General features: G+C 44.0%; 1 protein-coding gene across 8 annotated transcripts in view; it reads right to left on the reverse strand.

Moving 5' to 3' along the window:
* Positions 1 to 12,313: 12,313 nt before the first annotated feature.
* Positions 12,314 to 26,887, reverse strand: part of LOC143930166 (galectin-4-like) — a 101,305-nt gene continuing 86,731 nt past the window's right edge. For all 8 annotated transcript variants that reach the window (XM_077454504.1, XM_077454327.1, XM_077454412.1 and 5 more), the window contains 2 exons: positions 13,502 to 13,667; positions 12,314 to 13,427 (listed from right to left, as the gene is read on the reverse strand). In XM_077454504.1, the coding sequence (XP_077310630.1) occupies positions 13,284 to 13,427; positions 13,502 to 13,667 (310 nt within the window). In that variant the 3' untranslated portion in view covers positions 12,314 to 13,283. The remainder of the gene's footprint in view (positions 13,428 to 13,501; positions 13,668 to 26,887) is intronic.

The following is a 26,887-nucleotide window of genomic DNA, read 5'->3' on the forward strand; positions in this document are numbered from 1 at the left end:
CACTGATAGGCATAGTTAAGGCGGCACTAATAGGCACAGATAAGGCGGCACCGATGGGCACAGATAAGGCGGCACTGATGGGCAAAGATGGGCACAGATAAGATGGCACGGATAAGTGGCACGGATGGGTGGCACGGATGGGCACTGATAGGTACCACAGATAGATGGGACTGATGGGCACTGATAGGTGGCACTGATAGGTGGCTCTGATAGGCGGCACTGCTGGGCACTGATGGGCGGCACTGCTGGGCACTGATGGGCGGCACTGCTGGGCACTGATGGGCGGCACTGGGGTGCAGCACCTGAGGCAGATTTTGGGTGGCACTGTGGGTGGCACTGCTGGGTGGCACTGTGGGTGGCACTGTGGGCACTGCTGGGTGGCACTGTGGGCACTGCTGGGTGGCACTGTGGGCACTGCTGGGTGGCACTGTGGGCACTGCTGGGTGGCACTGTGGGCACTATGGGCACTGCTGGGTGGCACTGACAGGGGGGCACTTACTTTATTTCAGGATGGCACTGCGGGTGGCAGGTGGGCACTGGCAGGGGGCAGGTGTCCTTTTAAATTGCTGGCCGTGATCGGGACTGATGTCCCGAACACGGCCGCCGGCGATCGGCTTTTTTTTTCTCCTCGCGCTGTCAGCGCGAGGAGGAATACTAGCCGATTACCGGCTCCGTTTTATCACATGATCAGCTGTCATTGGCTGACAGCTGATCACGTGATAAGGGGTCGGGATCGACCCCTTACACGGATCGGTGATCAGGCGAGTCTCACGGACTCGCCGATCACAGAGCGCGCCGCGCGCGCCCCTCAGGGGGCGCGCAGGCCGCTCGTAACCGGGACTACGTCAATAGACGTAGTCCCGAAAATGTGGGTCCGCGCTATTGCCGTCATTTTGCAATAGCGCGGATCCCAAGTGGTTAAACATCCCAAGGAGCACTGTGCAAGTGATCATTTTGAAATGGAAGGAGTATCAGACCACTGCAAATCTACCAAGACCTGGCCGTCCCTCTAAACTTTCAGCTTGGACAAGGAGAAGACTGATCAGAGATGCAGCCAAGAGGCCCATGATCACTCTGGATGAACTGCAGAGAACTACAGCTGAGATGGAAGAGTCTGTCCATAGGACAACAATCAGTCGTACACTGCACAAATCTGGCCTTTATGGAAGAGTGGCAAGAAGAAAGCCATTTTTCAAAGATATTCATAAAAAGTCTCGTCTAAAGTTTGCCACAAGCCACCTGGGAGACACACCAAACATGGAAGAAGGTGCTCCAAAATCGAACTTTTTGCCCACAATGCAAAACGATATGTTTGGCGTAAAAGCAACACGGCTCATCACCCTCAACACACCATCCCCACTGTCAAACATGGTGGTGGCAGCATCATGGTTTGGGCCTGCTTTTCTTCAGCAGGGACAGGGAAGATGGTTAAAATTGAGGGGAAGATGGATGCAGCCAAATACAGGACCATTCTGGATGAAAACCTGTTGGAGTCTGCAAAAGACCTGAAACTGGGACGGAGATTTATCTTCCAACAAGACAATGATCCCAAACATACAGCAAAATCTACTAAGGAATGGTTCACAAATAAACGTATCCAGGTGTTAGAATGGCCAAGTCAAAGTCCAGACCTGAATCCAATGGAGAATCTGTGGAAAGAGCTGAAAACTGCTGGTCACAAACGCTCTCCATCCAACCTCACTGAGCTCGAGCTGTTTTGCAAGGAAGAATGGGCAAGAATTTCAGTCTCTCAATGTGCAAAACTGATAGAAACATACCCCAAGCGACTTGCAGCTGTAATCGCAGCAAAAGGTGGCTCTACAAAGTATTAACGCAAGGGGGCCGAATAATTTTGCACGCCCCACTTTTCATTTTTTTTCATTTAAAGTTTCAAAAATCCAATAGATTTCGTTCCACTTCACAATTGTGTCCCACTTGTTGGTGATTCTTCACAAAAAATAAAAATTTTATATCTTTGTTTGAAGCCTGAAAAGTTCAAGGGGACCGAATACTTTCGCAAGGCACTGTACCTATAAGAGATTACACCCGCCAATTGTCATATGTTGTGTACATTATAAAATGTCCATGTGGTCTCCTTTTTATGTAGGAGAGGCCACACAGAAAATCAGTTTGTATAGCCAGACACAAATACTCCATTAGGGACAAGTTAGATAATCCTTTAGCTAGTCACTTCATTGAAAAGGGACATATGGGGGCTTATCTACGAAAGGAAAATCCACTTTGCACTGCAAGTGCACTTGGAAGTGCAGTCACTCTAAATCTAAGGGGTAGATCTGAAATGAGGGGAAGTTCTGCTGATTTTTTTTTCATCCAATCATGTGCAAGCTAAAATGCAGATTTTCCTTGCAAGTCCCCCTCGGATCTACAGCGACTTTACTTCCAAGTGCACTTGCAGTGCAAAGTGGATTTGCCTTTTAGTAAATCAACCCCATGGTGTCAGAACTTAGATTTATGGTAGTAGATGGTATTCCCAAAATTAAACGGGGAGGCAATTGGAACTAAGAAAGCAAGAGGTTAACTGGATACACCAGCTCGATACCCTTCAGCCGAAGGGGTTACCGTATTTATCGGAGCATGACACACTTTTTTCCCCTTAAAATTGGGGGGAAATTGTTGGTGTATGTTATACGCCGATCTCCACTGACTGTGAGCGGAGATGAGCGGGCGCCGCCAACATACAGAAAGCCCGAGTGTATTCGGCTAGAGACTGCTCCTCTCGCAGTCCCGCTCCTGACTGTGAACAGAGCCAAGTCTAGCCAAATGCGCTTGCTCATCTCCACTCGGTCAGCGGAGATGGGCGGGACTGCGAGAAAAGCCCAGTCTAGCTGAGTAAACTCGGCTTTCTGTATGTCTGGAGCGCGCTCATCTCTGCTCAGTCAGCGATCGGCGCCAATTTTAAATAATCAGCGGCTGGACAAGGCTGCAGATGGACACTGGGCAAGACTGCAGTGATGGACAAGGCTGCAGATGGACATTGATAAGGCTGCATTGATGGGTACTTACATTTTTTTTTCTTTTCTTCCTTAAACTTCCCTCGTAAACTTGGGGTGTGTGTTATACGCCGGCGCATGTTATATGCCGATTAATACGGTACATTTTGATTTATACTTATCCTCTGATACTCAAAGAAATTATATCTCTGAATAATTTCAGGACATTTTTATTTTGTTTCTACTGCTCATTTTATTTGTGTGACATTAGTCGCATGTGCAATTTTTTTTTGTTGCATACTGCATGTGTGCTTTGTCGCATAGGTGATGCTATACTGTATAAATGCCACTTGCGAGGAAGAAGTTAAACACTACGGGGCGGTCAAGGGGTTAAGTGTGTCCTAGGGAGTGATTCTAACGGGGGGGGGGGGGGGGGGTGGTGGGCTCACTACAACATGAGATCACTGCTCTCAATGACAGGGAGCAGTAGATCCCTGTCAGGTTGCTAGGTAGAACAGGGAAATGCTTTGTTTGCATCTCCCCATTCTGCCTCTCCGGGCTGCCGGTGAACATAGTTTGTGGGTCCCACGGGCAGGCTCCCACTGCGCTTTGCGGTGCGGGATAGGTGGCAAATTTAAAGGGACGGGCAGGTATGCCCATTTGCCTGCCTGTGCCATTCTGCTGTCGTATGTGTGCGTGTGTGTGTGTGTGACAGTCGGAAAGTAGTTAAGCTAAGAACCGCTGCAATCTTGCTTCTGTGGCTGTACACGCTCAGAACAATAGTTTGGGAGCATAAGCCTTGCTCCGATGGGGTGTTTCAGCCTGCTGCTCTAACAGGGCAGCTGTCCTTAAGGCCAGGTTCACACCAGCCAGCACTGTGGGAATCGCATCAATTTCTGCAGCTGAATCACACTGCTCTTGTGAGATGCGTGGAGCTGCCATTCTTTCTGAATGGCACACCCATGCATCTCAGTCTGCAGAGTTGGTGTGGCAACCCCAGGGTCAAAAAGACCATGCGGTTTCCCTGCAGCTGTGTTTTTCAAAAAGTGAAAACCTTTTTTGTGCATTTGACACAGGATTACATAGTCCGCACTAGTGTGAACCTAGGGTAACTGCAGGCTAGTGGCTGGAAACTAGCAGAATTGGTGGTGGTAGGGCATTCTTGTGCTGATATCCCAAGCAAGATGCTGAGAAAGCTGTAATTTGTGTGCATCCTGAATGGGTGCAAATTAAAATACTTAAATTTGGTCTTTAAAGGGGTGGTCTGCCCACCCCACAAAAAATTAAGTCAGCAGCTACAAATACTGCAGCTGCTGACTGTGCAAGCGTGATGGGCTTTCTAATTTGGCCTTATAGCAGAGGAAGGTGGGCTGAGCTTTGCTGCAGCGCTGTCTATGGAAGTGGGGAAGGAAAAGCGAGAGGAGACAAATAAGCGAAGTTCCACTTTAAGTCTTGTTCTTGTGCCATGAGATATGGCTGCTATACAGCAGACCACACACTTTTTGCTTTTAACAGTGTAGGAGCAACAATAAATAAAACATACTCTACACTATTTTAATCTAATGCCCCTATAATTGATATCTTGATAATGATCCACTTTTCAAACTTCTTTGAATGTTAATTCTTGCTAAACACTAGACAGGATTGCCACCAGTTCTCTTTCCCTAGTCATTGAAAATACAGCTAAAAGACCATTATGGCTGCAGACTGGACTGGTGCCCCAAACTAGCCTACACTGCTGTACAGGTGATTTCCTGCGCACCTTTTAGCATTCTTTCCAAGAGAGCATTTGGTGTGATAGGTAACCTTGTCACAGAATGTAGGTAAATTGTGCATCACCGTGAATTCCTACCCTAACTAAATAAGTGATTTATAAAGCAAATCATTGACGATAATACGAAAATGATACTAATGCATCACATACATCAAGAAGCTAGATAGCGCACATTAGTGGCCGGCATTGATGTTACCTCAGGTAAATATACATTATTATGCTATAAAGCTTATTTTGCCATTTGTACGCATCTCTGGAGGTTCATTGAGGACAACACCTTTTGTAGCTGGTGTTACAGCCTGTGGGACCCCAGAGCCCAGCAGTCCTCATAATGTTTGCACGCTTCTCAACGGGATTTCTGATGACTCAGGGAGGACCACAAGTCACAGCGATGCAGCCAGTGGGACCACTAAGCCCAGCCACCCTTTCAAAGCACATCCGACTTCTGTTATGGGAGTCCTGGATCTCTGAGTGAGAGGGCACACAGGGGAGCATGAATTTTGCACTTCTGTTTGTCTTGGCACTTTATACTGCACATCCGATTAAGTTTAAGTTGCACTGGAAAAACCTACTTGGATTCATATGAACTTTTTATATATTTCTTCACTGGAATTTCTGGACTTTATATATTTTATATTTGATATGAGTTTTTATTATTTGAGGATGTATAGTATATGGTAGTGCTCTTGTTCCCATGGTCACAATGCCTCATCAGAATCGGCACCACAAATTTTATAAATGATCGCATTCATTAAAATAATGAAACGTTCTGTAGCCTATCCCTGACTCTACAGAGCATAAACATGTCGCCGCTACTGTAGCTTCTTCACAAGAATCAAAAACTAGTTGTTCGTTCTTCTCTTGTCCCCAGGTACATATATTAATAATACATTCAGAAACCTGAACTAACAAATCAGTTGAATTTGTCTCTCCTAAATGTGTGTGAGAGAAAAAATGTGGGCAATTGTCCATAGCAACATGGGGCTTTCCTGCAGCTATATAGGGAGCAGACAGTAACTTTAACCCAGCCGCAAACAAATAGGCTTGCCAAATCACATACTGTATCTTATAATGGGGAAGATACCTATTCCGCCTCAACTCCCAACTTACAGGACTTAAAGGATTTGCTGCTGATGACGGTGCCAGATACCGCAGCATACCTTCATAGCTCTAGTGGTGTCCATACCTCGGCTGGTGGACATATTGATATGGCTGATCTGTGTATATGGACAACAATTCTGTGAATGTTACTATATGTGAGCAATAATTAAACTACATTTGGCAGCAAATGGAATATGGGCAGTGCAAGCAAAGTATAACCTGCTGAACTAAAAAAAAAAGTAAATCAATCCTTATGTAAAGGGTTTTCATAATTATAAAAATTATATAAATTTAGCTGCAAAATTCACATATTATATGCATCAAACTCATAATAAGTCCATAAGCAATTTAACAACATGACCCTTGTCACATTTACAGTGCTGTAGAATCTATCTTTGCATATACGCAGATAGAAGTTTGGATTTGGAAAGATAACCTTTAATGGCTTACTAAATTGCAAATAAGTGCAGAGCGATCGCTCCTATATTGTAACAATAAAATAAAACAAGGTTGACAACTTGTATAGTTGATACAATATATATATATATATATCCGTGTCAACCAAGTCCCAACTGCAAATATGCTCCACCACTGTGTCAACTCAGTGATAGTTCATATAATTAATATCCAATGTGTTCAGTGACCGCCAACTCCAGACAGGTTGCCTGCTCACCTCCAGTCTATGACCCCACTACAGAGTCCTAATCGCCTTAATATATACTCCAATTTTCAGGGTGGGGCTGGAATGTTCCTGCAAGGATCATCCCTGAAACGTGCTATTCCACTTTTTATAGAGCTGGGATGAAGAGGAAATGGTAGACTATGACACCGGATACAGGGTCCCTAACATCCACGTCTACTCTCCCAGCCAAACCACAGATGCCCACACATTTAGGAGTTAATTGAGGTAAGTTGGAGATCTCTGTAAGCTCCTAGTAATGGATGGCTCCCCACCTGCTATTGTCCGTGACATTCTGATACCTATGTATCAACATTGTGAGCTAATTATATGCTTGTTTCACACATCTGTGTGTTTTTAATCCCCTTATTCAGTTTTAATAATTTGAAGCAAAGAGTGCTGTTTTTTCCATTTATATTGGATGGTATTACATTGTTGATCGAGATTTAAGACGTGAAATAGCATGTTTCAGGGACGATCCTTGCAGGAACATTCCAGCCTCATCCTGATCAGAGTGCATTAAGGTGATTATGACTCTGTAGCGGGGTCATAGACTGGAGGTGAGCAGGCAGTCTGCTGGAGGTGGTGGTCACTGAACATATTGGATAACATTATATGAACTATCACTTTGAGTTGACACAGCGGTGGCGCATATATTTACAATTGGGGCTTTGACACTGTTATATATTGCATAAACTATAGCAGTTGTGGTAACCTTGTTATGATTTTCATTCGGTTACTATATATGAGTGATTGTGCTGCACTTATTTGCACTTTATGGTATGAAGAGAGACTGGTGAACACACTCTGGAAGGTGTTTGCAGCAATCCGTGCCTCTCTATTAGGCAAATAAGAAGTAGCGAGAAATATTTGCACATATTGTTTAGTCGTTTTTTTTGCGCTGATTATATTTTATTTTATAACTACAGTAAATTGTAGTGCAAGCTTTTGAGGCATACTGGCCTCTTCAGGCAATATACCTGTTGAAATCCAATCCCAAGTGCAGCCTTCTACCAATGGACTGCAACTCACCATTTGTAGTGGGGAAAAAGTCACAGGTGCTATCACAAGGGACTAACAAAGGGCTACCGTAACTCTGACTCGCTCAAAAGTGAGTGGGTGGCTCTACAGGCACCCAAGTTACTTTTACATGAAAGCCTGGAGCCTGCTTTGCTTTTTTTTTTTTTTTTTTTTTTCCCCATAGGTGGGATGCCCAAGGTTGTTAACTGGTTATATCAGTCATGTATCTGTGAGCAATACAGACAATTGTGAAAACCCTTAGATGCTACAATATGGCTAAATTATGTAATTTTGTTCAGATTTTAAAAATGTATACCTTCCAACAGTCCTGGATTGTGAGGGACTGTCCCATATTTTGACCCTAATCACACACTCTTGTGTATAGGGGCTGTGTCCCGGAAAGGCTTTGCCCCTGTACACTGTCCATAGCTGATTTATATGCAAATAGCCACAGGATTTGCGTATAAATGTGTATAGCTTTACTGGCTCATTCATATCCCAGTCCCCCGACAGCTTAGTCATGTGACAAGCTGAATAAAGCTTCTCCTAGACTTCAGCTGAGGGAGGAACTTCCTGCTGACGCGGCATCACCCCATTCCACCAGTGAGCGAGCTTAAGGTGGGAGGAAGTCTGTACTGGAGGGATTTTTCTGCACGGTTAGGGATGAGGGGTCTGTACTGGAGGGAAGGCGATTATGCTTGAGAGGGGTTCTATGTGGGGGAGGATTCTGTAATGGTGGAGAGGGAGGGACTCTATACTGGTGGAGCAGTCTGGACTGTTTGGGGGGGGATGGTCTTAACTGAAGGGGAGTCTATATACTGATGAGGTGGGAGAAGTTTTGTACTGGAATGGGGGTCTATACTATACTGGTAGGGAGGGAGGAGTCTACTTGTGAGATAGGAGGGAGTCTGTACTGTGGAGGTTGTGGTACTAAGAGACTGGTCTGCATTAGGTCTTGTCAGGGCTGGCTTAGCCCTTCCTTCTCTGGGCTGGTCGCTCAGCTGTCGGCTAATTGCCAGCTCTCTTCTCTCTCCACAGTTACCAGCTGTTCCTGATGATGCTCATCTGACCTGCCTACTTAAAGCCTTCCAGCTCACTTCACCTCTGCTTTCGCCTTGGTCACATCACTAGAAACCATCTCCTGCGGTTTGTTTAAAGACTGGCTTGCTGACATCCCTTCTGGCTCCTTATCCTGCTTGCTGTTGCTCTATTTGGATCCCTGACTTCTGGCCTGGCTGACTACCTGATCTGGTTACTGGACCCTGGCTATGCTTGACTACACTTTTTCCATTTACCTTTTTTATTTTTCTTAATAAACAAGTGTGATTTAATTGTACTTCTGTCTGTCTGATTCATGGTTTCTGACAGGTCTGTACTGAGACGGTAGTGGAGGCATCTGGGTCTGTGCTGTGGGGGTGGCCCAAAATTAGTAGGGGTTAGAAGGGTGGTCTGTACTGAAGGGGGGGGGGGGTTAGGGCTTTGGTGAGAGATCTGTACTGGGATGATATGGGCAGGAAGGTATTTGTACTGGAAGGAGGGGATTATTTTTTGGTTGTACTGGCTTTCATATTGCATATTCCTGACCCCTGCATGGTAGACACTATGTTGTACATTTTATTGTCCTGACTAATGCACTCTGTACACTGGGCTTTATGTAACATACTCTTCACCGCTGCACTATAGTGCATTATACAGTTGTGCTCATAGGTTTGCATACACTGGCAGAATTTATGATTTCTTAGCCATTTTTTCAGAGAATATGAATGATGACAGTTATCTTTCACTCATGGTTAGTGTTTGGGTGAAGCCATTTATTATCAATCAACTGTGTTCACTCTCTTTAAATCATAATGGCAACAGAAACTACCCAAATGACCCTGATCAAACGTTTAAATACCCCAGTTCTTAATACCCTGTATTGTCCCTTTAACATTTATAACAGCTTGAAATCTTGTGGTATGTGTGGATGAGGCTTTTTATCTTCTCAGATGGTAAAGCTTCCCATTCCTCTTGGCAAAAAGCCTCCAGTTCCTGTAAATTCTTGGGCTGTCTTGCATGAACTGCACGTTTGAGATCTCCCTAGAGTGACTCAATGATATTGAGGTCAGGAGACTGAGATGGCTACTCCAGATCTTTCACTTTATTCTGCTGTAGCCAATGACAGGTTGACTCTGCTCTATTTTGGATCATTGTCATCAATTTTGACCAATTTTTCTGGCCTTTTGTAGCTCACACATCCCTGAAACCTTAGCGACCCACCTCCGTGTTTCACAGTAGGAATGGTGTACCTTTCATCATAGGCCTTGTTGACTCCTCTCCAAAAGTAGCGTTTATGGGTTTTGGCCAAAAGCTCAATTTAGGTCTCTTCACTCCAAATGATTTTGTGCCAAAAGTTTTGAGGCTTGTCTCTGTGCTGTTTGGCATATTGTATGTGGGATACTTTGTGGTTTGCATAGTAATGCCTTTCTTCTAGCGACTCGAACATGCAGGCCATCTTTTCTTCAAGTGCCTTCTTATTGTGCATCTTGAAACAGCCACACCACGTGTTTTCAGAGTTCTGTTTTTCACCTGAAGTTATTTGTGGGTTTTTCTTTGCATCTGAAACAATTTTCCTGGCAGTTGTGGCTAAAATTTCAGTTTGTCTACCTGACCGTGGTTTGGTTTCAACAGAACCCTCCATTTTTCCACTTGTTCATTAGAGTTTGAACTCTGTCTGCCGGCCACCTGCGATCGAGGTACAGAGAGACAGAACGAGGATCTGTCTATGTAAACGAGCCAGGTCCCTGTTCTAACAGGGGACAATACTGATATCTCTATTTTGCCCAATAAGCCCACCCCCCACACAATTAACCCTTTCATCAGCCCCTAGTGTTAACCCCCTCCCTGCCAGTGTCATTTATGCACTGATCACTATAATGTCGCTGGTGGCCAAAAAGTGTCATTTGGGGTCAGATTTGTCTATCGTAATGTTGAAGTACTGCCAAAGATAGCAGCCATTACTAGTAAAAACAAAAAAAAACTAAACTGATGAAAAAAAAAAAAAATATATATATATATATATATATATATATATATATATATATATATATATATATGAAAATTTTATCTTTTTCTTTCTGGATATCTATTATAGCTCTAGAATAAAGTAAAAGATTGCCCTGTATTTGGCTCCATCCTCCCATCAACTCTGACTAGCTTCCCTGTCTCTGCTGAAGAAAATCATCCCCACAACATAATGCTGCCACTACCATGTTTCACGGTGGGAAGTGTGTGTTTAGGGTGATGTGCAGTGTTTCGTTTTCTGCCACACAACCTTTTTGCTTTTAGGCCAAAAAGTTCAATTTTGGTCTCATCTGACCAGAGCACCTTCTTCCACATGTTTGCTGTGTCCCTCACATGGCTTCTCGCAAACTGAAAATGGGATTTCTTATGGCTTTCTTTCAACAATGGCTCTCTTGCCACTTTTTCCCATTAAGGCCAGATTTGTGGAGTGCACGACTAATAGCTGTGGATTCTCCCACCTGAGCTGTAGATCTCTGCAGCTCCTCCAGAATTACCATGGGCCTCTTTGCTGTTTCTCTGATTAATGCTCTCCTTGCCCGGCCTGTCCGTTTGGGTGGACGGCCATGTATTGGTAGGCTTACAGTTGTGCCATACTCTTTCCATTTTTGGATGATAGATGGAACAGTGCTCTGTTAGATGTTTAAAGCTGGAGATTTTTTTTATAACCTAACCCTGATTTAAACTTCTCCACAACATTTATTCCTGAACTGTCTGTGTTCCTTGGCATTCATGATGCTGTTTGTTCAATAAAGTTATCAAACCTCTGAGGGCTTCAAAGAATAGTTGTATTTATACTGAGCTTAATTTACACACATGTGGACTCCATTTACTAATTAGGTAACTTCTGAAGGCAATTGGTTCCACTAGATTTCAGTTAGGGGTGTCAGAGTAAAGGGGGCTGAATAAAAATGCATGCCACTTTTCAGATATTTGTAAAAAAAAATGTTCATAGCCATTTATCATTTTCCTGCCATTGCACATTTATGTGCTACTTTGTGTTGGTCTATCAAATAAAAACCCAATATAATAAATTTACGTTTTTGGTTGTAATATAACAAAAAATGTGGAAAATTTCAAGATTTATACTTTTTCAAGGCACTGTAGTTCAACAAATACGTACACTTTATTAATGAACAATATCTCCCTGAATGTCTGTTATGATAGTGTCACTACTGGAATATCTGTAAACCACAACCATATGGCCATGCCAACTTTTAACAGTGGGGTACTACATGCCTCTTATCACTAGATTGTTCTGGTCTCCTTTTGAAGTTGCAAGGAGGCAGCAGGTAAAGGGGAAGAACTGTGTGTAGTACAGACTGTCAGATGCAAGTAACGTGTGCTGGAATGAGTCGTTTTAGCTTCTAGTGCCCTACAACGAGACATAGCCTGAAACAGTGACACCCCAGGAACAAAATCTGGGGACAGTGTTTCAGGATCAGCTATGGTGGGAGGAATTGAAGGTGGCTGCCGATGGGGGTGCTAGAAGAATGTTTCAGGGTGCCACACTATACCCATCAGCCCCTTGACCCTGTCCAAGAGAAGCCAGGCAAACCACCTGGCTACACCTAATACATTGCTTTACGAGTGGAGCGACCCTTTAAATACCTTCTTTACACTCCGTTATTTAAATTTTAAGTTTTTTCCATTTGGGAATCCAGAGTTTTATCTAGAATATATACAATATTTGGTAGAAAAGAAGGGTGGATATTCCAATACACAGTGTAATGTGTTGCTTAATTTTATTTGAATTAGAAAATATAGTATAACTATAAAATATCTAACTGAAAACATATTGTTATACAATTTATTTTGCAAATGATTGTTTTTAGAAGAAATTATTCAGCATAACATTAGTAGATTTTCTTATACAATAGAAAACAATGATGTACTTTATTTCCTGGGTTCAAATTTAGTCACTGGTATTTAGGGTGTTGGCTTGTTAAAAAAAAGTAAGATCAGTAACCACTGGCTACTAAAAAAAAAATACAGAAAAGTAACCTTTAAATTGGAGGCAATGAAAAAACACTTCCATTCAAATTAAAGTATAAATAAAGAATGATTGGCTGTAATTTAATTCTTTCCAGAGGAAAATGTTTTGTGCACACTCCTGTGATGGTCATATGCAATCAAAATTCAAGGCGTTTTCTCATGTGATCTCTGCACAAGTTCAGACTGGCCAATCATCCCCTTCAGTTCAGCAGGAGCCTGTGCAAAATACGATCTGACTATGGGCAGGTTGGTTGTACTGATGTCGATCCACCAATCAACTTCAGTATAACCAGCCTACAGATAACCACCAGAATTATCAAACTATCAAAACTTCCAAAGGTCTTGAATTTTGTTGACCGATTACAAACTTCTCTACTTGAAAGTCCAAAAAGCAGATCACTTTTTTTGCATACCAATGTGTTAAGGATGATGGGTGGCAATACACCATCGGCTCAGACAAATAAAGGTATGTGCTGTCAGCCCAGGCTTTAGTTTATCTTTGTCATTGCCATAGGCTCACTAATCCTGACCCTAAAGTCCAGCTTTCAAATTGATTGGCTTGTTGCCCTAAAACTGCCCCAGGTGCTTCTAATTTATTTATTTCAGGTACTTATTTAACGCAGCTAATATATTTAAGAAATGTACACATTTCATAAAAATGTGTTTCCGCCACACTCTGATAATTCTCATCATTCGCTTAAGTTTAGTACTGCACATATGTCACGGTGACACTTCCACCGATTTCTATCATGTCGATCTGGTTGGCAGGCAGACGATGGACATAGTTGAAAAGCTTTGATCCATTTGAGTAGACACCCACTACTCCTCCCTCATTCCTGATTTCCATCTGTAATTAAAAGTCACTGTTTAGTTAAGGATGTCCTCAGTTCGGAAATTTAGTCTACTATGTGTTTTTCTCACCTGGAAGTTTTGCCCTTGGCCGAAAGGCATGTATGCAAGCTGCCTCTCTTCAGGACCCCATGCGCCCCTGTTCTGGGTGTTCCTTACTATTGTGTGTTCATTAAAGCGAGGGTTTATATGCAGGTGGATATTTCTTGTTCTGCTATTCAGAAGGTTGACATGGAATCTACAAAATGTAAACCGTATAAAGTAATTGACAATATACTTCTGTGCACACAGAAAAAAATAGCAAGAGTTTTCCAAATAACTAATGGCATGTGAGTAAGCAACCTAAAAAGGGACATGTAGTTGTTTTGTACATTTCTTTATTATGGGGAGGATTTAAAAATTAAGCATGTGGAGTTTTGGGATTTTCTTTCCACACTTGTATCTCTCTATTTACAGCCTATTGAAAAAACCTGCAATTTACACACACACACACACACACACACACACACACACACACACACACACACACACACACACACACACACACACACACACACACACACACACACACACACACACACACACACACACACACACACGATTTATCAGCTGTGACTTATACCTTTTTTGATCATCTTAAAGAATAAGTTTACTTTTAATAAAACAATAAATAAGCTTAGGGCTCTATTCCGCTGCTGTGATTCCCTTTAACAAGTTGGTTGTCCCTTTCATTTGCCCGCATAGTAAGGCCTATTTTGCTCAGAGCATTCCCCCTTTACAATGCTACAGCTCAAGACTACAGTTATAAGGGCAGTGTATGGTGTATATATCGCAACTAGGACACCTTGAAAATCTATAGCACTCTGTTTTTGGCATATTTATGTAAATCCTTTGCTGTCTAGAACCTATGCATAACTTGGATATAACAATCTCTCAGGTGTGTTCATTTCTTTGTTATAGGGGCTACTTGTGAATGCTCCAGAGCACCTACTTTATTATCTGTACTGTTTTCTAGTCGGCTCTTTTGTAACTTTGCTATATTTTTCAAATAAATATTTAAACAAAGTGAAAAAAATTAGCATTTATTTATTTTTTTATATTTTTTGGAGCCTATAAAGCATTGCAGCAGTGATCAGCAGATTGCTGGTGCCATGCAGGTCTCCTGCAAACCCGTCAGTGTATCTGTGTGCCGTACATCCCGTATGGGCATGCATATACACTGACAGGAAGAATCGAACTACCATGGCATTTCACAGCACTGTGGTACTTCATTGAGAATTGCAAGCCGACATCCGCAAAGGATGTCGGGACTTGTAGTTCATTCACACACACACACACAGCTCCGTGTAGGAATGATGCGGCCGATTTCAAAAACTCACAACTAGTCTGGGGAACTTCTCCCCATGCTCCTGTCACATGGAAAGTGGATGGAAGGAATTGTGCAGTGGCTGCAGCATTGGAAACATGTTACACGTTCCACCCATTGTTAGGGTGGAACATGTAACATGTTCCCAAAGCTGAACTTATCTTTTAATGTGAATCTTCAGTCTGTTAAAGGACACAAGGCATGCAGCAACTGATGTGCTGTTTCTGTAGCTACCTCCATAGTGCCTTCATAGAATAATTAAAACCCATAATTCCCAAGCCGGGAACGCCCGAGGGGAGACTTTAACCTCGGTCCTCAGCCGTGTTTCCCACACTGGGCCACCAGTGGTCTAAAGGGAAAGTGGACCCAGCGAGGCTCAGGGCAGCGATCCAATGGGAAATCACCAATATGGACCTTAACCATTATCCCAGAGGGAGAGATAAACCAAAAAAAATAAAACTTGAACAGGAGAGGAGGGTGAGGAAGGAAAAAAAAAAAATAGGGGGGAGAAGGGAATGGGAGGAAAGGATTGGAATACTGGGCAGGACCCTAGGTCCTTTTACTAACGAGTGTATATATAAAGGTATCAACAGTGCACATAGCAGTTCTTGGCATAGGCCCTCAGGGAAGCTGCGCCAATTTCACTAAAGATATTGTCCTTCAAAGGCAATAATTCAAGGGCCTCACCCTGGTTCTTATCTGGGAAACCTGAGCAAAAACCGTCAGTCCTGGGAGGGCCGGTCCACTGATAAGGCAACAGGTCATAGAGCAGTGATGGCGAACCTTGGCACCCCAGATGTTTTGGAACTACATTTCCCATGATGCTCTGGCACTCTGCAGTGTAGTGGAGCATCATGGGAAATGTAGTTCCAAAACATCTGGGGTGCCAAGGTTCGCCATCACTGTCATAGAGGAAGGCATATGGAGACCTGCTAAACCGGGCCAGAAGAAAAAAAAAAAGAGGGGTGGGGGGGGGAATGAGGGTAATAGGGATATAGTCATAACAACCTGGTAGGAGCCGAATTCTCAGCAAAAAAAAATCTTTGGCACTGGGAAAGCAGCTTCACAAAAGGAATAGCAATTGGGCTCACCCGTGCAGTGTTCATCTGGGATCAGAACAAGGGGATCTTGAAGGCGGCGGGGTGCCAGCGAGAGCCCGTTTACAGCTGCTGGCCGGTTCCCACACACTGCCCATTTGCCTGGAAGAAGACTGGGGGCCCGGGGCCCTCTCCCGGTTGTTGGGGTTGTCTGGAGGGGGAAGCAGATGTAGCGCTTCAAAAGTCGCCTGGGCCTCCTCCACGGTGCGAACACCCTTCCTTGGTGAGCGAATGCGAGGCGGAAGGGGAAACCCCAAGCGTACTCAATATAGCGTTCCATCAGGACTGAGGTGTATGGTTTCAGTTGTTGTCTCTTTTGCACTGTAGTGGTAGCCAGGTTGGTGAAAAGTTGGTACTTGTGACCTTGGAAGCACAGGTCAGGCTTATCCCGTGCTGCTTTAAGGAGGGTTTCTTTAGTGCGATAATACGTAAACTTAATGATAATGTCCCGTGGGGGGGCCCCCCCTCATTCCTTGGCCCCAGAGCCCGATGGATCCAGTCAAACTCCATGTGCTCTATGGGGATGCCTGGGACTAGTTCCTGGAACAGGGCCGTGGCAGTGGAGGTCAAATCCTAAATAGTTTCAGGGAGTCCCCTCAGTCGGAGGTTCCCCTGTCTGGACCTGTTCTCATAGTGCTCTAATTTCAGGAGGGCTGCATCCAGCTCCCTGCGGAGGTCTTGCAGGTCCTGTTCATGGTGGTCTATTACAGTCACCGCAGCCTCCATTCTGTCCTCCAGAGCATTCATGCGGCTGCCCAGCTCACGGATCTCCTTCGTTAGGTATGTGGCCAGCTTGGAGGTGGCAGCCGACAGTTCACCCTGCAGCATGGTTTTGAAACGAGCCAGCAGGTCAGCATCTCTCAGTGCCAGCGTGATATATGGCTGCTGGGCTCCCTGCAGGCTCTCTGCGTCAGAGCAGGCCTCAAGCTCATCTGATAGTGGCGGGGGTGAAGGCTCCATGTCCAAGGCCTGTGTATCCAGCGGGCCATCCGGTGGGAAGGCCGCAAGGCTTGTGTGTGGCTTTTCTCCTTGTGGAGCTCCGGGCTGTGCCCGATCTGCACCCCATGTGATCGGCGGTGGTTTTAGGGAGATTTTGTAGCCGTTTAATCCGTGCAGGAGTGGCAGTATCACAACCGGCGTGGATGGCGGTGGAGGAGCGCGATTATCTTGCGGCCATCTTCGTGCGCTGCTCGAGAGCGCCCCCCCAACATCTATTTAATTTTGCCACTGCACTTTATAATTATGGAGGGTTCAAAGGAGATTGTACAGTCAGATTGTATAATATGTAGTGTTAACTTAAAGCATAAATGGTATTTCACATAAAGTGCACCTATGCTTCCTGCTTTATCCCCTGACCGAAAGTAAACCACCCTCCTCCATTCTAGATGCATACTGACTTAAAAAAAAAAAAAAATATATATATATATAAAAAAAAAAATATATAACACACACACACACACACACACACACACACACACACACACACACACACACACACACACACACACACACACACACACACACACACACACACACACTAAAATAAATATTAAACATAGTTACTAAGGTTGAATAAAGACACCAGTCCATCCAGTTCAACCTGAGTGAGTGTCTACAATTGTCCCTATCCCTATACATTGCACACTCACATTGGTTCCTACCCTCAAGGAGCCACGATTCAAGGTCCCCAATTATATACCAGGGCCAATTTTGTACAGAAGCCAATTAACCTACCTGCATGTCTTTGGAGTGTAGGAGGAAACTGGAATACCCGGAGGAAACCCATGCAGGCACAGGGAGAACATGCAAACTCCATGCAGGTAGTGTCGTGGTTGGGATTCGAACCAGCAACCCTATTTTACTGCTAGGCGAGAGTGCTAACCACTACACCACTGTGTCACCATTTTTCTAGGAAAACATGTCTCTAAAGTTCTATTGACATAACATTTTCACCACATGTCGGTAACAACCTATGCAATCCTTACATACTAAGAAAAATAAGTTAAAAAATTAAGTTGTGTAATAAAATGCAATGACACGGGAAAAAGTATTGAACACATGAAGAAAGGGAGGTGCAAAATGGCATGGAACGCAAAGACCCCAGCTGAAAACTATCAGTAATTAGAAGGCAATCCTGCCCCTTGTCAGTGCAAATTAATATCAGCTGGTTGAGTCTCAGCTGATGGCCTATATAAAGGTGTCACACACAAGAAACATCTCTTGATGGGTAACAGCAAAGAGCCCTCTCAAGACTTTTGCAACCTTATTGTTGCAAAACATACTGATCACGTTTGGTTACAGAAGTATTTCTTAACTTCTGAATGTTCCAGTGTGCACTGTCGGGACCAGAATCCCACGACCAGGTGGTCCTTGCAATATTTTGGACAGAATTGAAAAGAATTATCAGATTTGTCCAAGAGCCAATGACCACTTGTGAGGAGATGCTCAGAAAGACCTGAAATTAGCAGGTACAATTGTTTCAAAGAAAACAATAAGTAATGCACTCAACTGCCATGGTCTGTATGCATGCTAACCACGCAAGACTCCATTGCTGCAGAAAAAGCATGTTGAAGCTCGTTTAAAGTTTGCTGCGCAACATTTAGACCAGCCTGTGAAATACTGGGAGAATAAAGTATGGTCAGATGAGACCAAAATGTAACTCTTTAGATGCCATAATACACACCATGTTTGGCGGTCAAATGGCACATCATCCCAAAAACACCATCCAAACAGTGAAGTTTGGAGGTGGGAACATCATGGTGTGGGGCTGTTTTTCAGTAAACGGTACTGGCGGACCTCATATGGTTGAAGTAAGGATGAATGGAAAAATTTACCAAGACATTTTTGATAAAAATCTGCTGCTATCTATCAAGGGGAAGATGAACCGAGGGTGGACGTTTCAGCAATACAATTATCCCAAACACAAAGCCGAGGATACTTTCAATTGATTTCAAAGAAAGAAAATCTGCTAGAATGGCCCAGCCAATCACCCGACTTGAATCCAATAGAAAATATATGGAAAGAACTAAAGATCAAAGTTACATAGTAGGTGAGGTTGAAAAAAGACACAAGTCCATCAAGTCCAACCTATGTGTGTGATTACATGTCCCTATTACATTTGTATGTCCCTGTATGTACCGGTCGTTCAGGTGCTTATCTAATAGTTTCTTGAAACTATCAATGCCCCTCGCTGAGACCACGGCCTGTGGAAGGGAATACCACATCCTTGCCGCTCTTACAGTAAAGAACCCTCTACGTAGTTTAAGGTTAAACTTCTTTTCTTCTAATTTTAATGAGTGGCCACGAGTCTTGTTAAAAGGGAAGTAAACCCTTCCAAACAACTTGGACCTATAGGTAAGCCTAGATTAAGGCTTACCTGTAGGTCCAAGCAATATCTCCTAAACCTATATGGTTTAGGAGATATTTGCCTGAAAATGGGCACCGCTGTCTACGGCGCATGCGCCGTAGACAGCGGCGCGCAGGCGCACTAAATGCGGCAAATCCAAGAATGGATTTGCCAAATTTGTCGACTCCCATGCGCATGCGCGGGAGTGACGTCATCGCGGCTTCGCCGTATGACAGCAACGGAGCTGCGAGGCGCGACTCCCGTGCGCATGCGCGGGAGTGACGTCATCGCGGTTGCGCCGCTGTCATTGGTCGGAGCTGCGAGACGCCACCAGCAAGATGGACGCGGCGGACTACAGGGATCAGCGGCGACTTCGCTGGCTCCTGTGTCAGGTAAGTGACACATAATGAGCTACTATGCGATGCATAGTAGTCCATTATGCTTTACCTTTGCAGGGAAAAAAAGAGGAAGTAAACCCATCAGGGTTTACTTCCTCTTTAAACTCCCTTTTGTGACACTAATACTCAACAAAACAATAAACAGGCACTCACAGACCACGCTGAACTACTCGCAGAACTACTCGCTCAGCTACTCGCACTCGCAGAACTACTCACAATACCCAAGTACTAACCATCCACACAAACTACTCAGACAACACTCGGGTATTCACACTACAAACGTACTATGACCTCTGTTATAACCTCCTGTTTTAAACTCTGGTTTTTAACTCACCACTTAGACCAGTTCCACGTGGACAGAGTTCCATTAGACTCAAAGATGAGCAGGCTCACAATGAGTTCTACACAAGGTTATATAGGCCTCAAGCACCTGTAACCAATTAACCACTCCCCTTAATTAGTAGGCTGAAGGAAGCAAAGAAAAAAAAAAAGCTGTTTGAAAAGTGTCAGAAAAAAGGTGTTAAAAAGCTACAAGGAAAAGCACCAAAAATAACCTAAAATTGCAACCCAGCAATCGCCAGCAGTCAAAAAGCAAGACTTGTTCACTCTCCACTCGAGGTCCCCACTGTTTAGATTCCAACCAGCAGTTTGGCCAGTTCATAGAAAAGGTTAACAGAACCTTCAAGATTTCAAAACTGTGTGGAAGAACGGGCCAAAATCACACCTGAGCAATGCATGTGACTAGTTTATCCATACAGGAGGCATCTTGAAGCTGTCATTACCAACAAAGGATTTTGTACGAAGTATTAAATACATTTCAGTTAGTGAATACTTTTCCCTGTGTCATTCCATTTTATTACACATAACATCATTTCTGAACTTATTTGTTTTAGTTTCGATGTATGGATTGCATGGGTTGTTACTGACATGTGGTCTCAATTTTATGTCAATAGCACCTTTAGAAATATATTTACCTAGAAAAATGGTGATGTGTTCAATACTTATTTTACCTGCTGTATATTAATAGATACAATAATTTTTGATGATCCTAAGCTTACCTGTAAATTCTTCCTTCATGTTATGAGTGCTATCTGCTATCCATCTCTTTCTTATCGTACATCATGGGACACAGAGCCATAGTAGTTACTATGTGGGTTATAGGCCACCTTCATGTGTTGAACAATGGCAGGCCCTAAGACAAAAAGTCCACTCCCTATATAACTTCTCCCACTATTGGGAGTACCTCATTTTTTTGCCAGTGTCTAAGGTGTTGGTCATGAGTAAAGATGTGCTGGGCTCCTCTGGAGCAATCCTTGCTGGGGCTAGCCATGCAGCCGGATCCATTCAAAGTGTCTTTTTATGGCCGAATTGAATGGGCCTTGTATCCAAAGAAACAAGGTTTTGCCTGTAAACTCTTCTCTTTTTAGAGAGCTGCCATAGTGGAGAAGGATCTGGGGGTTTTGGTAGATCATAAGCTCAATAATAGCATGCAATGCCAAGCTGCGGTTTCCAAAGCAAGCAAAGTCCTTTCCTGTATTAAGAGAGGTATGTACTCCAGAGAGAGAGAGATATCATTTTGCCCCTGTTCAAATCATTAATAAGACCTCATCTGGAATATGCAGTTCAGTTTTGGGCACCAGTTCTCAAAAAGGATATTGGTGAACTGGAGAAAGTGCAGAGAAGGGCAACCAAACTGATAAGAGGCATGGAGGAACTCAGCTATGAGGAAAGATTAGAGGAACTGAATTTATTCACTCTTGATAAGAGGAGATTAAGGGGGGATATGATCAACATGTACAAATATATAAGGGGTCCATATAGGGAACTTGGTGTTGAGTTATTCACTTTACAGTCAACAAAGAGGACAAGGGGGCACTCTTTACGTCTAGAGGAAAAGAGATTTCATCTCCAAATACGGAAAGGTTTCTTCACAGTAAGAGCTGTGAAAATGTGTAATAGACTCCCTGCAGAGGTGGTTATGGCCAGCTCAGTGGATTGCTTTAAGAAAGGCCTGGATTATTTCCTAAGTGTACATAATATAACGGGGTACTAACATTTATAGGTAAAGTTGAACCGGGGAAAATCCGATTGCCTCTCGGGGGATCAGGAAGGAATTTTTTTCCCTGCTTTAGCAAATTGGATCATGCTCTGATGGTTTTTTTTGCCTTCCTCTGGATCAACTAGAATTGGGTACCCAAATACCCAACTATAGAATTGGGTATATGGGCTGGTATGATATTTATTAGATTTTTTTTTTTTTTGTGGTTGAACTGGATGGACTTGTGTCTTTTTTCAACCTGACTAACTATGTAACTATGTAGCTGGACCCTGGGATTCAGTACTTTTGTTATTAAGGACATAACGTTTTTTATTGGCGGTGGTGCTATTACAGGTCCAGGATTGTGGGTTTCCCCGAGGGTTCCCAGCTCCTGAAGGTTTGTTAATGGAACCCACCGTGAAGAGTGAAGATTGGGTCTGTTGGTTTTACCACAGAAAACCCTGCAGTGGGAAAGGTAAGTGGAGTTTTCTAAGAAATATTAGAATTTTCTGATGAATGTCTCCTTTAATTAGTGAATGTTGTCATGCCTATGTGTCACCACTGGGGGCTGTATTGAGCGCATACCTTCTCACGCTTCCTCAGAGCGCTCACGTTGTCCGGAACAGCAGCTTCCCTTCCTCCAGCCAGCAGCAGACCTCCAGTAAGGCTGGGGGGGTTTCCTCCCCACCAGACACCCCCCACCTGTGCTGTTTTCTCCCCCTCTTCACAAGGAAGAAGCGTCAGGAGAGAAAAAAAATGGCACATCGCCCTACTCTGCGGCTTCCAGGCTCCGTCCTCGCCATTTTTCCCCCTTCCATAAGCAATCCCACAGGATCAGAGGCCCGCACTCGAGCGGGAAAGCTTTTTTTTCCAAAACGAGGGGCGTGGCTTAGAGTAGCGTTGGCGTCGTCCAGCGTGGGAAAGTGTGTCTTTTAAAAGCACCATTGATACTGCTGCAAGCTACAGTGGGACACAAGAGAAAGAGGGGCATGAAAGGTTTGATGACTCAGGCATTCCTTTTGACACATTTACTATTGCATCAGGCTAAGCACTAATAGCGGCGCCAGGACTGGACTATTGCTCAAGCAGTGGATGCGTTCCTCCTTGTAGTACCTCTGCTTTGTGCATCGGGCTATGGTCGGAAGGGGGGGGGGGGGTAAAAGCACCACAAAAAGAGCTCTATATGGACTTCCACTAGGAAGCCTAAAACATCTCTAAGAAAATAGCATCCTCTCCTGAGAGTGTTTTGGCCAGTCAGAATGACCAATCAGGGACGTTGGCTGTTGCAGCTGCTTTTAGCACTGCAGCCCCTGTATATATATTACTGAAGAGGTTTTTTCTCAACCATTTTAGTCCATTACCCAGAACCCTCAAACTGAGGAACAGGTGGTGAGAAAGGACTCTTTTCTCTCAGAGGACCAGGAGGAGGCAGATGTGACTCCTCTTCTGAAGAGTCTAATACAGATGGATCAGGTTCACAGGTAAGGTTGTTGGTACAATCTCTCACTGAATTGGTCCGCTCCACATTTTTGCTGCCAGTAGCGGAGTCAGTCGATGAGCTTATTTCTTGTTTGGGTTTGCTAAAGCCTCCCCAAGCTGTTCATGCTTTTCCTATCCATTCGTTACTGAAAAAGCTTATGTGTTCTGAGTGGGAGCACCCAGATAAACAGTTTTTCCTCCAAAAAAGTTTTCAACACTTTATCCTATGGAGGAAGAGCCTAATAAGAAATATGAGATTCCAGCAATTGACGCTGCTATATCCTCTGTGAACAAGAGCTTGACTTGTCCTGTAGACAATGCTCAAATGCTGAAGGATCCAACAGATAGGAAGTTGGCATTCCTATTTAAAAACAATATTTCTCTGGCTGGTTCAGCCTGCACTGGCAGTGATCGGAGTATGTCTGTCTTTAAAAGACCAGTTTAAAGAGGTGCTCAATTTTATTCCTGATAAACGGGCACAAGATTTGGCTGGGATATCAGAAGCAGTGCTATGTTTTACAGTAGATGCTATGAAAGATTCTATTCTCCAAGCCTCACAGCTTATGCTCGGCCTGGTACATGAGCGTCGAATTCTATGGTTGAAAAATTGGTCAGCCGAAGCGCCATGCAAAAAGCTCTTGACTAGTTTTCCGTTTCATGGTGAATGGTTGGTAAGAGACGATCTGGATAAATATAGCCAAAGAATTTCTAATGGAAAAAGTTCACTTTTACCAGTTAAGAAGTTTAAGTGTTTTTCTTTTAAACAAGCTTCTTCTCCAGTGCCAGGAGCATCTGCCTCCAGGCAGTCTCGACGGCCTCCACCGTCAAGTTCAAGCGGTAAACCTTAGGGTCAACCCCAGGGTCAAAAGAGGTCCTGGGGGAGTAAGCCCGCTAAACAAAATACTAAAGCCGCCTTTATGAAGGGGCGTCCCCGCTCACTCGAGTGGGGAGGGGAAGACTTCTGCAGTTCTCAAGGGTCTGGCAGGAACAGTGTCGAGACAAATGGGTGCCTTCCTCAATATCTCTAGGTTACAGAGTTCCCGTCTCCTCTTTGTCTCAGATCGAACGTTCCCAGAGACCCAGGAAAAAGCCTCTCTCTCTGACTTTGGATTATCTCTTGTCTAAAAAAATGATATTGGTGGTTCCCATGGAAGAGCGAGGGTTAGGGTTTTAATCCAAACCTTTTTACGGTACCAAAACCAAACTGGGACATCAGATCCATTTTAGATCTCAAAGATCTAAATCGAGTCTTTGAATATCCGCTCGTTTCGAATGGAGTCAATACAATCAGTGGTCTCCAGTCTACAAAGTGAAGAACTGCTAGCATCAATCGACAACAAGGATGCTTATTTGGATGTACCCATTTTCCCCGCTCACCAGGAATATCTATGCTTTGAGAAAGAAAATCTTAATTTTCAGTTTGTAGCTCTGCCTTTTGGTCTAGCTACTGCACCTCGAGTGTTTACAAAGGTTCTAGATCCCCTTTAGCCAGATTTAGGGTTCAGGGGATAACTTTTCTGGCTTATTTAGATCATCTACTCTTGATAGATCAGTCGGTAGCCCGCCTAAACCAGAGTTTGGTCACCACAGTCAGCTACCTGGAATACCTAGGTTGCATTCTCAACCTAGAGAAATCTTCCTTTAAAACCATCAAGGGGATTGCAGTACTTGGGCCTGATCATAGATACAGCTCAGAAGAGGGTTGTCTTACCCCAGGCAAAGATCAGTTCCATAAGGGAACGGATTCAAGTGGTCAAAGCAAAGAAGAATCCTTCTATTCGACTTTGCATGAGATTTGTTGGGAAAGATGGTAGCTTCATTCAAGGCCCTTCCTTATGCAAAGTTTCATTCGAGACTACTGCAAAACCGTATCCTGTCAACTTGGAACAAAAAGATCCAAGTTCTAGATTTCCCAATGCGTTTATCCCCCAAAAAGTGCGTCATAGCCTGTTGGTGGTTGATATCCAAGAATCTTCAGAAAGGAAAGTCCTTCCTATCCATTACCTGGAAGGTGATGACAACAGATGCCAGCTTTCTGGGCTGGGGAGCAGTCCTGGAAGAAGAATTTGTCCAAGGAAAATGGTCCAAAACAGAAATGGCCTTGCCCATCAATATTCTAGAGATTAGGGCAGCATGCCTGGCCGTGGAGGCCTGGACACTCAGATTACGGACTTGTCCGGTCAGGGTCCAACCCGACAATGGCAAAACAGTGGGCCTATATCAATCACCAAGGGGGCACGAGGAGTCGAGGTAAGACAACATTCCTTGCCTGTCAGCAGTCTTCATTCCGGGACTAGAGAATTGGCAGGGGGACTATTTGAGTCGCCAACAGCTGTTCCCGGGAAAATGGTCTCTTCACCCAGACATCTTTCTGTCAATATGTCAAAGATGGGGAATTCCGGACGTGGATCCGTTTGCGTCCAGGCTCAACAGAAAGATTGTCAACTTTGTGTCCAGGACAAAGGATCCGCTGGCATGCGGAACAGATGCCTTCATTTTTCCGTGGGATCAGTTTTCACTAATATATGCGTTCTCTCCTGTTCTGCTTCCGTACCTTCTTCACAGGATCAAGCAGGAAGGGAAGGAGGTGATTCTTGTGGCCCAGGAGATTTTGGTATGCAGACATAAAGATGGCGGCAAGGGACCCATGGACCCTACCGCTGTGGTCAGACCTTCTATCGCAAGGTCCAGTATTCCATCCTACCTTACAAGCACTAAATTTAACGGTTTGGCTATCGAGAGCCACATTCTGAAAGACCGTGGGCTGTCAGGTTCAGTAGTTTCTACTTTGATTAATGCTAGGAAGCTGGCCTCCAGAGTCATATATTATAGAGTCTGGAAGGCATGTCTCCTGGTGTGAATCCAGAGGTTGGAACCCCAGGAAATATGTCATAGGTAAGATCCTTGAGTTTCTGAGATGAGATTAGAAATTAAGCTGGCCTTAAGTACTATCAAAGGCCAGGTGTCAGCCTTATTTGTTTTTTTTTTCAACGACCACTTACTTCACACTCTCTGGTTCGTAGCTTTATTCAGGGGGTAACACGGATTAATCCTCAGGTTAGGTCTCCCCTGAACCCTTGCGACTTGACGTTAGTCATGTTGGCATTACAGAAACAGCCTTTTGAGCTGATACAAGATATCCCCTTGGTCCTTTTGGCAAGGAAATTTGTTTCTCTGGTTGCCATTTCTTCTGTGAGAAGAGTATCAATGTTGGCTGCTCTTTCTTTTAAAGAGCCATATTTGCTTATTCATCAGGATAAGGTTATATTGCATCCTCATCCTAATTTCCTTCCGAAGGTAATGTCAGGTTTTCATTTAAAACAGGATATTGTTCTGCCTTCGTTTTTTCCAGAACCTCATTCTGCGGAAGAAAGGTCACTACATTCTCTTGATGTGGTGAGAGCAGTCAAGATCTATTTGAAGGTGCCCGCTCAGATTCGTAAAACAGATGTTTTGTTTTGTGTTGCCAGAAGGTCCTAAGAGGACAGGCAGCATCAAAGTCTACTATTTCTAAATGAATTTGTCAAATGATTGTTCAAGCTTATGGTTTAAAGAGGAAAATTCTACCTTTTCATATTCAAGCGCACTCCACCAGGGCTGTTAGTGCTTCCTGGGCAGTGCATCACCAAGCCTCCATGGCTCAAATCTGTAAGGTTGCAACTTGGTTTTCAGTCCATACATTTACCAGATTCTAGAAAATAGATGTAAAAGGCCATGAGGATCTTGCCTTTGGG

Source organism: Lithobates pipiens, unplaced genomic scaffold (genome assembly GCF_037356315.1).
Source record: "Lithobates pipiens isolate NorthernLeopardFrog02 unplaced genomic scaffold, aLitPip1_a1.2 Scaffold_1, whole genome shotgun sequence".
Taxonomy (NCBI): Eukaryota; Metazoa; Chordata; class Amphibia; order Anura; family Ranidae; genus Lithobates; species Lithobates pipiens.